This window comes from Paroedura picta, chromosome 15, assembly GCF_049243985.1.
Source record: "Paroedura picta isolate Pp20150507F chromosome 15, Ppicta_v3.0, whole genome shotgun sequence".
In the NCBI taxonomy this organism is placed as follows: Eukaryota; Metazoa; Chordata; class Lepidosauria; order Squamata; family Gekkonidae; genus Paroedura; species Paroedura picta.
The window spans coordinates 6,418,293-6,432,849 of record NC_135383.1 but is presented as its reverse complement, the minus strand read 5'-3'; the positions used below and the strand labels follow the sequence as shown (position 1 = coordinate 6,432,849).

Genomic DNA, 14,557 nt, shown 5'->3' with positions numbered 1-14,557 from the left:
GCGAAGGGGTTGGGCGTGTCCTGCATAGTGCAGGAAGTCAGACTAGCTTCTCCAGCTTCCAGTTAGTTTGTGTCCTTTCCACCCTCTATGCGGGGGGTATTACCAATGCACACGTGGGCATAATTTGCTAGAAAAGTGGAAGACACATGTATGCACGAGCGCACGCAGTGGTATGTCCGAGAGCATTGAGATTCTTCCCGGCCAGCGTTTTAGCAAGGAAGAGGAGTGCATGCTTGCTCTGGGGCCACGCTGCACCCCAAATGCTGCAAAGGCCAATTTCCAAAATTAAATCTAACAATTCTCCCGGCCTAGCTAGAATGCAGTAGTGCACACCCACTGAATTTTAGAAAGGATAAAGGCATGAAATGGGAGGAACCCACCGCTTCCTGCCTTGGTGAGTTGATTTCCGGCGCACTCCATGCCCCTGCATTGTTCCAGCCCTGGCAGACCACCCACTCTTAAGGGGAGCCCCGCGGGACACTGAATGTGCATTAAATCGCTTTCTCCCCCCATCCTCAGCTTTTGTTCTCTAATAATATTTCCAGATGTTTTGCAGCATTACTCGCACCGCAAACGAACGATTGATTTTTCACGGCTGCAGGAGGTCCCTCGTTCTGGAGGATTCCGTTGCTAGCAGGTTGGAAGAAATGTGCAATATTTTCCACGGCAACGGAGGGTGAAATTTTAGGATGCTTGAAAACACAAGGATTGGGATCTCCCCCCCCACCGAAAAAGTAAATCTGATGGCTACCATGCAGGCAGGCAGAATGGGCTGCCTTTGGAGGTGGTGAGCTCCCCCTCACTGGCGATCTATAAGCAGCGGCTGGACAGATCCTTTTCCTGGGCGCTTGAAGCTGATCCTGCACTGAGCAGGGGGTGGGACTGGGTGGCCTGTCTGGCCCCTTCCAACTCCAGGATTCTATGATTTTAAGCAGCGGCTGGACGGATCCTTACCCTGGACGCTTGAGGCTGATCCTGCGTTGAGCAGGGGGTGGGACTAGATGGCCTGTCTGGCCCCTTCCAACTCTTTGATTCTAGGATTCTAGGCCTGCACATGCCCAAAAAATGCATGCTTATTCTTCCTGACAATTATTGTGACAACAATCTCCATGCCACGCCATTCTGAGCATTAATCTTTCATGGCTTCTCTTTTTCCCCACTCCTGATTCTAACCCCAAATCTCCAGGAATTTCTCAACCTGGAGATGGCCACTTTAACCCCCCATCCATCTAAAATCAATGCACTGCACAAAAATCAAGTCAAGATACTGTATATATTTTCATCATATTACCCAGTGAACCCATTACCACAAATGGATTTTCAGCTTTCCCTTTTTGGCTAAAAAGGCAGATTTCTCTAAATAGCAATCTTTATGGATTCTGTATGTCGTTTGAATTCACACGTTGGTCTCGAGACTGTTCTGGCTTCAGCTCCAATTTGGAACCTGAGCTTCCGCCAAGGAATTCTCCCCAAAATCCTCCCCACCTAGATATAATTATCGGTTATAAACTGCCTGGCTTCCACTCAAGGATTCGCTCTAACAAATGCCAGCCTCTAAGTCAAATCCGTCCTACAGGATAGGAAGATTTTAAAAAGTGAGTCCCCATTACAGGTAACTCCATTCGGAGCAGGAGGCACCTCGGAACAGCTGAACTCAGCACCGGCCACATTACACACATGAATTATGTCCCTCCTTTTCCCCCCACAATTGTCCCTTAACTGGTGCAAGCACCAGCCGTTGTACATTAGCTTCATCAGAATGGCAATTACGCATTTCTGTGCCTGCCAATCTGCGGGCCCAGCATCCTCCTGGCAGCCAAGATCTATTTTAAAACTCACAAATATTTTCTTAGCTTCCAGAGGGGAAGCTGCGTTTGCCGGCTGCAGCCAAAGCAGCGAAAAATTACTCTTTCGGCACTGGGAAAGGGGAGAATTCCATCTTGGCAGACGTTCCTGCAAGTTGCAACTTTCCCCGTTCGACACAAGAGATCCTCCCTTCAGCCTGTGGAAGAGGCGGTGATGGAGTTGGCAGCAGATTCCACATTTGAATTGCGGTCTGCGTAAAGTTGTGTCTCCTTTGGTTCGTCCTGAGCCTACTGCCCATCACTGGATATCTTTGAGTCCCAATATCCTAGAACATCTCAGGCGCTGCCCGAGGTATTTTCATTTTCATGGGAGTAATCCTGGAGCACCCACGGGACGCTGTTGGACACTTCTCTCGGTGTTCAGATCAATTCCCTGCAAATTACCCTGTTTTGGCACAGAAAACCATGCAGAAGATTCAAGGGCAAGGCCAGTAATTTGGAAGGAAGCTTTACCTGGTCCTCCAGACCTGGAAACCAAGAAAGGAATCAATTGTGAGGCTTCCTTCGAGTTGTTCTGAAGAGAAGGAGGAAAGCTTGTGCTTCTGCAAGTGTATATCTATATCAGCATTGGAAGGCTTTCATTTCTTTTGCCTCGACAGCTTGAAAAACCCCCTTCCGCCTGCCCCTTTGTACATGCTCCTTAAGTGGCTCACCGAGCTGCAAGAGGCGCTGCGTCCTTTTGCCAAACAAGGCCGACTTATGTTTTCGAGGGTTCTTGGGCTGCTGTGAAGTGTTTTCTACAAAGGAGGCACTTGATTCAGCCTTTGTTTTGGGATGAGCTGGAAGTCCTTGGCGGAGAGCGCTGGGAGACGGCAGCGCTTATCCCGAATTCAGCTCTCCTCCATGATGCCTCTGGTCTTGAGTGAGATTTCAAAAATATTTTCAACTCCAAAGAGTATCATAGACTCATAGAAGGGGCTAGAGAGGTCATGGAGTCCAACCAAGGCAGGAACAGCCTCGAGTATCCAAGATAAGCCTCTGTCCAGCTGCTGTTTGAAGACTGCCAGGGAGGAGGAGCTCCCCACCTCCTTAGACAGCCGCTTCCACTGCTGAACTACAATCATAGACTCCTAGAGTAGAAGGGGCCATGCAGGCAATCTAGTTCAACCCCTTGCTCAATGCAGGATCAGCCTCAAGCATCCAGGACCCATTCCGCACACATAGGATAATGCACTTTCAATGTGCTTTGGCGGCTGGATTTTCCTGTGCAGAACAGGAAAATCTACTTCTAAAGTGCATTGAAAGTGCATTATCCTCTGTGTGTGGAATAGGCCCTGGACTACCAGTGAGGGGGAACTCACCACCTCCTTAGGCAACCCGTTCCATTCTTGCACTACTGTGAAAGCCGTATAACTGACATAGGCATATTGCACAAAAATATAGATAGCATATAATATATATTCTAGTCATGCTGACCGCTGAACCCATTACTCAGATTTTTCACTTTCTTTTTTGTCTGTCCCCCCCACAGAAAAAAAAGCTCTAGCCCTTATTGTTCTGGAGATATCAAGGGAAATGTGACGGCTGCATCTTCTCTAGTTGTTTAGCATTGAGGGTGCTGCGTCTTCCCGCCTCCCGGGACTGTCGCCAATGAGAGGCAGCCATGTTTACAATGGAAGCATGTCTGACCAATGAAGGAAAAGCAACAGTTCTCACTTTTAATTGGCCAGAGCTTTGGGCAGCAGGAAACTGCTGGGTTCAGCAAAGCGGCAGCGAGCGTGGAGAGCAAACTGGCCCTCCCGCCTCGTCATCAGAAGTAAGCCTTGAAAATTACGCAGCAATTTCGGGAACTATTTCACAACTATTTTCTCTGCAAGCGTTTTCGCCCGGTGCGTTTACGATCCAGTTTTGTGGCAAACAGCGTCCAAACTGCTTATGTTGTGGAGGAGGGGGGGGGTGATTGGCAGCAGAGATATTGGATTTCTTCGTGTCCCGGTTTTGGGGAGTGGGTCGGAACTAACGAGCTGCCAGCAACCTGCCCACGACCGCTCTTATTGGGAATTTAAGAGCCGATCAACAATGCAAGGTTCATAAGAAGGGCCGGGAGATTCCTGGATATTTGGGGGCAGAGCTTGCAGAGGGTGGGCTTGGAGGAGGGATGGAACCTCAGCAAGGTGTCGCCAAGAAGCCCACCCTCCGGAGCAGCCGTTTTCTCCAGCAGAATTGATCACTGTAGCCTGGAGATCAGAAATGGGTCTTGGAGATTGCCCGGCCCCCTCGGCAGCTGGCGAGCATAGCCCCCTCCTGTTTCTCTCCCCAAGTGGGCGTCCAATTTCCTTCTAACAGACTTTGCAGGAGGAAATGTTTTGATCGGTTTCCTGCCCCCGATTTCAAGCATTTCAGGCAGCCTTTTCAAACTTTTAACCATGGAGGAGCCCCTGAAATAATTTTCCAGACTTCGAAGAGCCCCGGAAGTGATGTCAGCTGGCCACGCCTCCCTGCCACACCCCCGGAAGTGACATCACTGCCCATGCCCTTAGCTCTCTTTTTGCTCCCTTCCTCTGCCTTTACTAATACCACGACGGCTCTGTGTCGTGTAGGCCGGAAAGAAGAGTAGGAGTTGAACAGACAGCATAGATCCCTACCCCATACATGCTACTCAAGAGGTTCCACAGACCCCCTTCAGAACTCCTGCAGACCCCCAGGGGTCTACGGACCCTCACTTGGGAACCCTGATTTCAAATTTGGCAGGACTTAATGGAAACATTTGTTCCCATGTGAATTGAGGGACAAAGCAGAGCTATGTGCTTTTCTTGGAGTGGCCGGAGCAGAGACAGTGGAGTGGCCACAGGTGTGATAAACCTAGCTCTAGCCTGTCCCAGGGCTCTCATCATTCACTGTACTAAAAAAAAAAAAATCCCTGCAGACAGAAAACAAGGATGTCAGGAGAATAACCAAGTTAGAAACTCTTTTCCTTAACTTGCTAGTTTTCTGCATGCAGGGATGTTTTATTTTATTTTTGGGGTATAGCAGAGCATTCAGTGAAGTGATCCCATCTCTGCCCTTTGAAGAAGTACAGCTGAGAAGGTCGACCGCTTCCTTGAGACACAGTGGCCTACTTTCTCTCTGCTTCTCCCTCCCCAGGTTTGGTCATGGGAGAATGGAGGAAACTCGTTTCCCATAATCGGCCCATTGACATAATTGCATGCTGTCTGGGAAATGGGGGTATTGCAGCCTTACCTGTTGCAGCAACGTTACCTGGGGAGGAGGCATGGCTGGGTGGCAGAGCATCTTCACGGGACGCAGAAGGTCCCAGGTTCAATTCCCAGCCTCTCCATTCAAAGAGAATCTGCTAGTAGGTGATGTGAAAGACCTTTAACTGAGACCCTGGAGAGCGACTGCCGGCCTGAACAAGCAATGCTGACCTTAACAGGGCCGGATTCAGTCTAAAGCCACATCACGCATGATGCTTTTGCCACGGTCTAGACAGGTGCAATCTCTCTGGGATGCAAACTCAGCGGTCCATTTCTGCCCCGTTTCTTTTCCCAACTGTTCTTCGTGCCTGGATACTTGTGTTCTTAAACCTCACCTGCTTATACCTGATTTGGAAAAAATCACTTCCCCCACCCCCCGGGGATATTGCTAATGAAGCATGCACGATTCTCGCTGGGAGAGCTGCACAGCCAGTTGTGCAGCCGGTTCTCACATCCTAAACGGCATGTCCCTTTGAGTTTCTAATACAGGGGTGGGCAAACTGGGGCCCTCCAGATGTCCATGGACTACAATTCCCATGAGCATGCTGGCAGGAGCTCATGGGAATTGTAGTCCATGGACATCTGGAGGGCCCCAGTTTGCCCACCCCTGTTCTAATGTTCAGGCAAAGCAATGGCCTGTTCAACCATTGTTCGTGGTTAAGAGCCTCTAACCTGGAGAGTTAGGTTTGATTCCTCGCTCGTCCACACGCAGCCAACTGGGAAACCTGGGGCCAGTCACCGTCCTGTTAGAGCTGTTCTCCTAGAGCAATTCCGTCAGAGCTCTCTCAGCCTCACCTGCCTCCAATAGTGTTCCTGCCTCTTTCTTTTTATCCTCCCCCTACCCTTGTGAGGTAGGGAACTCTGAAGGAGAATGACTAGAGCTCCACCTGAGATGCCAGAAGAGCAGCTGAAAGTCTGGACAGACTTACCGGGCATGACGGACCGAGGGCCGCGATTCAGGATACGGCACTTTCCTGCGTTCGGTTGGCTTAGGGTGTTTCCGAAAGAACACCTTGGGGGAGGAATTCACACGAAAGCAGTTTTCCTCTCTGGGCAGCCCGTCAGAAGAGGCCGTCCCCTCACAGCGGACCACTAGCAGCTCTTTCCTGGATGATGAATCTCCCGGAGGAAGCATCAGGTGTAAATTCCACCTGTCCACGTTGACAGCTGTGGGACCCATGTCTCGCCAGCTCAGCTCCCCGCTAAACGGCGCCTTCGGGAAGCCCATTCCCCTCACCTGAGGACGCGATGGGTCCAGCGGAGGTACAGGATTACAGCAGAGGGGTGGCGGTGGCATGTCGTGTTTTTTTTTAAATCCTTGCTAATTGAAAACTGACCCAGCTAGCAAAGAGAAAAAGGCCGACTCTTTTGCCCTGATGCGTTAACGTTATATTTGCAGGGCTTTTTGTCAGCGAAGGAATTAGACGTGTTTGCAAAATCCTATTAGGGTGGATTTTAGATTTGATTCCCTGCCCCCCTCCCCCCTTTTCAGGCTGAATTTAGGAGAGCCAGGCAGTAGTCCTAGAAGGGTCTCCCCCCCCCCCCCCAATTTGCAGTAGTCTGCAGTAGAACCCTCTTGTTTCACAACAGCCCTCCTGCCGTGGGGCTGGGCTGTGAAGATTCATAGATCTCCATGCCTCCTTGGATCTGGCAAAGGGAACTTGGACTCTTGAATGCTCAGATCCCCCCCCCCAAGAAAATTGTGCTTTCTCTAAGGCGCAGTCTGGATTTGAGTCTAACCAACATTGGGGCATGTGGGGGGTTTTGTCCCAGGGGTGGGGTGCTGCTACTTGTATAACCTTCAGCTTTAAGAATCACCGGGGGGGGGGGGGAACCATGACACCCACAACCCTATGTCCAAAGCTAGGCACAGAAAAGGCTAATAAGAACGAAACCTTTGCAGATTAGCTTTTTGTGTCCCGAAAAGTATGCGTTTAAATCTCGTTGTTGTTGATGTTTTAAATCCACAGGCCAGGGGCTAATGATGGGCTGTTGTTAATACGATACAGTGCAAGTGTGTGCTTAGACACAGCAAGGCACACACCGAAAGCCTGTGCGCAATTAGCCCTTGGTGCGCTGGGGAGGGAAAAAAACACATATGGTTAATTTTTTAGGTTTCCAGCACACGATCGGCTGAGTCTGAGGGGGACTCTGTTATTGGCTTTGTTAGAGCACAATTGCCCCCTTCGGAGACACAAAAAACACACAAACCAAAAGCCTTAATGAAAAAGCTTTCAACATTAGCTCAGCGCATGCCAAAAAAAGCATAGACTTTTTTTTTTTAGGTTGGTTTATTGTTTTTTTTATGAATTCAGGGCAAACAAAGTGCTACTTTTGAAGCAAGTCCTCTTCTTTCCTTTTCTTGTCACAGGGCACTGGTACATTTGCCCAGAATCTCCCAGCTTTCAAATTTGCAGAAGCACAAATGGGGGTAATAATCACGTATCTCGGATCTGGTTTTTTGCTTCCTGTTGCCACTTTTCCACCAAGAACTATCCCGATAACCAGCAGGCAGCCACCTAAATACTGATTCTGATTATTAGGCAATAGAAACTACAAATGTGCATGCTCTCAGTGTGGCAAACACCGCTTGCTTTGGTTGTGCTTTTGGACCGCACCCAGTTCCCAGTGGAGCCTCGCGGTTAGGGCGTGGCGCTGGAAACTGGGAGAACCGAGTTCAAATCCCCCACACGGTCATGAAGCTGGCCAGTCACTTTCTCTCTCAGTGGAACTTACTTCATGGGAAGGGGCTTCGATATACCTGTATACCGCTTGGTATGGCGGCTAAGAGCAGCGGCCTATAATCTGGAGAGCCAGGTTTGACTCTCCACTACTCCTCCACAGGCAGCCAGCCAGCCGGGTGACCTTGGGCCAGTCACAGTTCTCTCAGAGCTCCCTCAGCCTCCCCTACCCTACAGGGCATGTCTGTTGTAGGGAGAGGAAGGGTAGGCGATGGTAAGCCGCTTTGAGGCTCCTTTGAGTAATTAAAAGCAAAACAACCCAGCTGTTCAATGACCGGCTTGTGGGATGAACCTCAGAAAGAACCACACGCACATATACAGTGGCACCAGCGGCACATGGCTGCCACAGGGACAGGAAAAGTGCAGCTGAACTGGGCCTGGAAAGTCCATAATTTCCTGCCTGCACGGCAGCTGCTGCAACCTTTCTGGGAGCCCTGATGCATTGTGGCAACAACTGGAGGGGGGGGGGAACCAGAGACAAACAGAGATGCATCAAAGCACCACCATGCTGCTGGGGCATGGGGGTCAGGGGAAAGCCCCCCTTTCCCCAAGTGGCCACATCCCAGCCCACTTGCCCGACCCTCAGGGCTCTGTCAAGCCAAGAGGCTCAGACGTCCCCCTCCAGGCTCTACGACACAAATGTTCACTACTACACACTCGATATTGTACACTTGTATGACTGAGATGAAGCCCAGAAGAATCTCTGAAAGGATGAGGAATTGGGGGTGGGGGGAGCAAGCAGCCACGGAAGTCGCCCAGCTCTGCCTTCCCTTGTCCTTGGGAGTCATCTTCTCCGGCGTGCTGAATTCTAACCCCACATGCCTGAGAAATAATGCTGCAGAAGGAGCCCTGTGGTGACGGCTGCACATGTTATCTGGCCGCCGGGAATAAGTTTCAGAGTCACCCACAGGCATCCCAAGATGTCCTCGGTGAGAGTAGGATTGTTCTCAGGACCCCCAAACCCCTCCGTGGGAACATGAGCGGCGATTCTGCACCGTCTGTCTGACCAGCCTGGACAAAACCGCTCGGCAGGGCTGAGGACACTGTGAAATCGATACCGAGACAATTTCAGATTTCTCCTCCCTGCAGCTTCAATGCACCGATCTCTGTTTCAAAGCCCACCAGCTGGGCACGGAGGGGATTGGGGAGTCTGTGTTTTTGCACCATCCCCTGCGCCAAATCCCCCCCCCCATCAAATATATGCCTTCTTTTTTAGAGTTACTGTTGCTTTGCTAAATCCACGTCGGTGTGTTCCATGTACATCTGCTGGGCATGTCTGTGTCTAAGAACAGGCAGAGCCGATATATAAACGAATCCACCAACACAAATGACAAAACCAGAGGATCAGAATGGTTGGCAGGGATCTAAAAGGATATAAAAAGCAACAGGACAGGGGGGGGGAGAGAGAGAGAAAGAGAGAGTGTAGCTTTGTAGCGAAAGACTGAGCAGCCAAGATGTTCCTGGTTCGAATCTCACCTCTGCCATGAATCTGCAATAAGAACTGCATGGCCGTAAGTCCTCAAATTTGCAAGATGAGAGAAATAACACTTGCTTAGCTCACGGGGGCACTGGAAGTATTTATAGATGGCGTACCTGAACTGCAGGAAACGAAAATTATTATCAGGATGTGGCCCACGCACTTGGAGGTACCTTTTGTTGTCACCCCTAAAATTTACTTTTTGGCTCAGATGCAGAGAAAGCTGGCTGTGGTAAAAGTATCTGACTAGTAGATGTGGGTTCCAGTCTTCCGTCAACCACAGAAGCTTGGAGCAGTCCCTTTTCTCTCAACCTAGCCTACCTCACAAGGTTGTTGTGCGGCTACGATGGAGGTGGGAAGAACCCCGAGCTCCTCAGAGAGGAAGGAGGGAAGCCCTACGGAATAAATAAACCGGGTTGTGCAGGATCTTTTAAAACACTTGGCCCTTCCACCCGATCTAGGAATGCCAAACCAGTCTTCAAAGCCTTCTCGGTTCTATTCTTGCATTGTCCCCGCATCGCATCATGCCCCGACATCCTTTTTCATGGTTTCCTAGACACGCTGCGCTACAGTTTGGATTTTCCACATTACAGTTGCTTCCTGCGTCCTCAGTCCCATCACTGAAGCACGGCCGGGACACTGGAAAAACGGCAACCCAGTGAGAAATTCGGAGGAGCCTTTCAGGAGGATGCAGAATCCCCTGACCCCATGTGGAAGTATTTGCAGGACCCGTTTGGGGTATACACCCCCACCGAGAAAACCAGCTCGTTGCCAAAGGAGAAGGAGAACACAAATCCTTTGCTGGTTCGAGACAACGAACATTCCGCCTGATTCGGGGACGATTTTCCTCCTGGGGCTTCCAGGGCAGCTGGCCCGGGTCCTGCACCGACGTGTCCTGCCCTGGGAGCCAAGCTCTCCAGCCAGCAGCCCCAGCACCTGGCCTGAAGTCCCCTGGGCAGCAGAGTCACCGCTGATCCCCCCCGCACTGCCTGAGATCCGGGCAATGTGGGAGAAGACGGTGATCAACTCTAACATGGTCTGGGGCCTCTGCTACCCAACAGCTGATTGCTGACCCCACATTTTTGAGCTGATTTAGGGACATCAGAATTGCTAGAACTGCCCCCTGTCTGAATTCCAGGGGTCCTTTTGGGGACGGAATTTCCACACAATACCGTGGGAGGGTGGGTCATCTGGGCGGCCATTTTGTTCCCTGCATTGGACGGCGGTCCCTTTTATCGAAGCATCCCTCCGTGATGTGCCGTTGGGACCAGATTCAGGCTTCCCTTTACCCGATCCGGGAGGCGTGGACGCTGTTCCCGAGCCTCCCTCCGGACACGCTTTCTAGGTTTGATCCATAGCAAACCAGCTCCCAGTAGCTGCACACAAGCCCGGCATGTAACACCCACCACAATCTCTGTGGGGAGCCTGTGGACACATGGCTGATTTCTCCTGGCGGCACCAAGTCACCATTCACACGGTGGCAGAATACGGCTGGCATGCCCCCCCCCCTCTCACACCCAATATTCGGGTGTCTAAGTGCAGTTGATCACCAGAATGAGCATCTCTTTGAGACGGGAACGGAGAAATGGGAGGACCCAACGTCAAAGCGACCGAGGAAAAATCGAGGGGAAAGAAGCCAAGGACCAGGGTGTCCCCGGAATGGAACGATCCAGTCCCTTTCTCCACGTCTCTGACTCCTCCCTCCTCCCTCCCTCGGCAACCTGGCTCGTTATGGCAGATATCAACCCTGGCCCTTCAACTGCCTCAATCACGGGGATCATCTTAGCACCATCAGCTAAATCAGTTGAGGACAGATTTCCCTCGAACATGCCGTCTTTCAGCCCCCTACTCTGCCCCCATCACAACAGACTGGCCCTTGTGAATTGACGCTGCAGAAAAGGAAGCTAAGGAGACCAGCTAGAGCCAGAACGTAACCAACTTGAGCCATTGGCGGTGAAAAGGTCCCTGAAGTCAACGAGCGGGGGGCAGAAGCATCGCCCAGAATGTCGTCCCAGAAGCCAGGACGATGCACCCTGAGAACTCTCTCCCAGCAGACAGAGCTGTATGAGTCATACAAATTGAGAATGAGACTGAAACCAAGGGGGTCCTTGCCTGCGTCCCCCCTGCGTGGCTCTCTTGTAAGGAGCTTCCCTTTGGCCAAGCAATACCGTTATCAGATAGTTTCTCAGGCTAACAAATCACAGAGAGGCTTGCGGTTTGCTTTCCGCTCTTTAGGCATATTGGCATCTCTCTCTCTCTCTCTCTCTCTCTCTCAGCTGACAATGGCCTGACCTGCTCTTGCTGTGCTTAATGTAACTTCGGCGTCGCCAACCTGGCGTGAGAAGCGAAAGAGCCCAGGGGTCGGGAGTGCTTTTGCCCTGCCGTGACCCTCCCGCTCTCTTTCCGACACTTGGGCAAGCAGGTAAGCACGGTGACCTCTCAGACTGCTGCCAGTCACCAAGAGAGACAGCACTGCATTTTGGAGGACCAAGGAAAGTTCACCGGCAATGGGAGGAGGACGTTGAGGACTAGCATCATGGTAGGCCTAGGGGAGCCAACTTCTGATGTGCAAGATGCACAGTTCAGGGGGAAAGACTCTGAGCAGAGTCGATGGGCATCAGGGGCGGACAGGGTGCCCAGGGTGGGCAAACAGAGAGATGGAGAAATTGGACGGTGAGATGTCCCAGGTGGATACATGCAGGGGCTTTGCTGCCTGGGTCATAGGCAAGAAAGGGAAAGAGTCTAATTCAGTAGCGTCAGACCTGGTGGACATAGCGGGTGTGTGATACCCCCACCAGCTAGCCGCTTCGGTAAGTCAGATGGCTGTGGGTGTCTCAATACGGAAGAAAGGAGCAAATGAAGTCGGGGCAGGGGGAGATGCAGGCCCTGAGAATTGGCAACAAGAAATGGCAGCTCAGCAGCAAGCATTGGCCCTCACCGGGCCATGGACCACGGAGGGCAGAAAGGGGCTTGGGCAGTGCTGCCCCCCGAAAAGGCAGCTGGGGCCGGTGCTGGATGCAGCCATGACAATTCCCTTTGGAGCGCCACGCTCGAAATGCCATTGGCAGAGCCGGGCTCGTCCACAGGCAGGTTACTCCCCTTCGTTGCTGCTCAAGTGAGCGCCCTGTTACCAGGGAGGCTAAAACCAGGCAGAAAGGGCAGTAAAGGCACAGGACCCAGTGGTGCCCTTCATGCACTTTTGCCCCCATCCGTTAAGTTGCCTGCGTCTCAAGAGACGCCCAGCGAAATGCTTTCCCCCTCCTGCCGTGCCACAGACCACGATGGCATGGCACAGCAATCCGGCAAACCTCGGGCATCCTGTCTGCACCACCGTCTTTGCACACCCGGTTTCCACTGAGATAATACGGGCTCTGTTCCTGGTTCCTGGAGCCAGAGCAACTGGGCACCAAAGGCTGACCTGGGTCGGGTCCATGTCCAGGAGCAAACTCCGGGAGCTGCAGCCCAGAGGTTGCTGCTCCAGGAGGAAGTTTAGTCAGAGAGCCTTGTGCCCTCTCCGTGCCGCCTGGCCAGTGCCCGTCCCACGCCGGCCGTTGCAAAGGGGACCGCTGCCACCCTCCTCCCACACGCGGGCCGTGCGGGTCCTTACCTTCGCTGGTGGTTGCGGAGAGGCGGGTGGCAAATGCCGCCAGGAGGACGGCGATCCAGGCTGTCCCCTCTGCCCGGGTCCCTGCCATCGCTCATCGGCAGCACGGTGGGGCAGAGCCAGCGCTGTGCTCGTGGCGCTAGCGGCAGAGCCCTGCTAATCCAAATGCACTTTGCACACATTTGCTCACATCCACACAGGCGAACTGCATGGGAGGAGGGGACAGGCTGCCTGTCATCGCTCCGAAGCCAATTGGATTCCAAGCCTCGGCCGAGATTCCTTCCCTCCCCGCCTGCCTTTCTCCCCCCCACCCCACCCCCAGTCGCCACACAGGCTGGGCAAGGGAAGCATGTCCTGATGTGAGGTGGAGGGGGGGCTCTTTTGTCCAGCTGTTTGCCGCTCCGGTCCCCCTCTCCTGGCCGTGTTTAAACGGACCTTGCGGCTGCCGAGTCCTTCCGCAGGAGGCAGAATGTTTGCGGTTGCTAGGTAACAAAAACTTAGCGCCAGAGCATCCTTCCTGGATCCTCTGGTGCTCCTCCCTGCTTCAGGTGGGTTACCAGCATCTGGACAGGGCTTCTCTCATTCAGGTAGTTCAGGGGCAGAGAAGAATGCAGAAACTAAAGACCCGTTCCCTGCCTCATTGTTCCTCCGAAACTCTGGGGGGTCCCAGTTGCTTTGTCTATGCCCAGCCAAGAATACGGGGTCACGTCACTTCCAATTGCAAAATCATTTTCCAGTTGCATACAATTTACCACTGGCATGGCTGTTCTCTGAATTTTGCCCTGAGCTAACCTGCTGTCTTAGATCTCTAAACAAGTTTATCTTTAAAAAAATAAAAAATAAAAACGAAACCCAAAGGGTTTGTTTCGCTTTAAACGAAACAAAAAGCGAAATTCTCGTTATAACTGAAAAACGAAATTCCCGTTGCCTGTGGGCAGAGATGTTATGGTTAGCACGGGTGATTCATGCTTAGCAGGTAGACAGCAATTTCCGAAATGCTGGAAGTTGCTCACCCTTTTGCTGAAATCCTTACAACAACTCTGCGGGGCTGGTCCAGAAGATTATATTGCATGTCAGAGGCTGAGGCTGGGCAGCAGGGCTGAAATAGGGAAACAGATTTTGCCCTTTCACTGGGGGAAAGAACTCTTTTGGTTGCCACCTCCCTGGCTTGCAAATTAGAGCAGGTGACTCTCTATTATTGTCATGTGGGTTCTGTCTCTTCCTATCAAAGGTTTCCCGTAAAAGGTACCCATTTTTTAAATTATTTGTATGTTAATAAATCCGCATTAGGCAGTGTAAGTATAAATAATGTACATAGTTATTTCTAAATTGTACATAAAAGCCGTCTGTCACACATGCATAAACCAAGCAAATCTACGCAACCGGTAGCAATAAGTGAAGGAAAAGAACTTCTGACATTTTTTTGAAAAAGAGCAAAAGGAAATGGAATTAAATCCCCCTGTGAGGCTCCCCAGGAAATTCAGGACAAAGGCGAGATTCGAACATGGGTCTCCTGATCGGCCTCTCAGCTAAAGGGTGTTAAAGTCACTTTAGGCTTTATCATCATCATTATTAATTAATTAAATTTCTAACCCTCCCCTTCTGAAGCCCGCTCAGGCCGGTGTGCATCCATAATTATAAACCCAGTTAAAACCATAAAACATTGAACATTTATA

General features: G+C 51.5%; 1 protein-coding gene across 3 annotated transcripts in view; it reads right to left on the bottom strand.

Annotated features, from left to right (window-relative positions):
- Positions 1-13,259, bottom strand: part of EPHA8 (EPH receptor A8) — a 42,657-nt gene extending 29,398 nt beyond the window's left edge. For 2 of the 3 annotated variants that reach the window (XM_077311880.1, XM_077311881.1), the window contains exon 1: positions 12,885-13,259. In XM_077311880.1, coding sequence (XP_077167995.1) covers positions 12,885-12,972 — 88 coding nt within the window. In that variant the 5' untranslated portion in view covers positions 12,973-13,259. The remainder of the gene's footprint in view (positions 1-12,884) is intronic. The other variant, XM_077311882.1, reaches the window with a different exon arrangement.
- Positions 13,260-14,557: the final 1,298 nt, after the last annotated feature.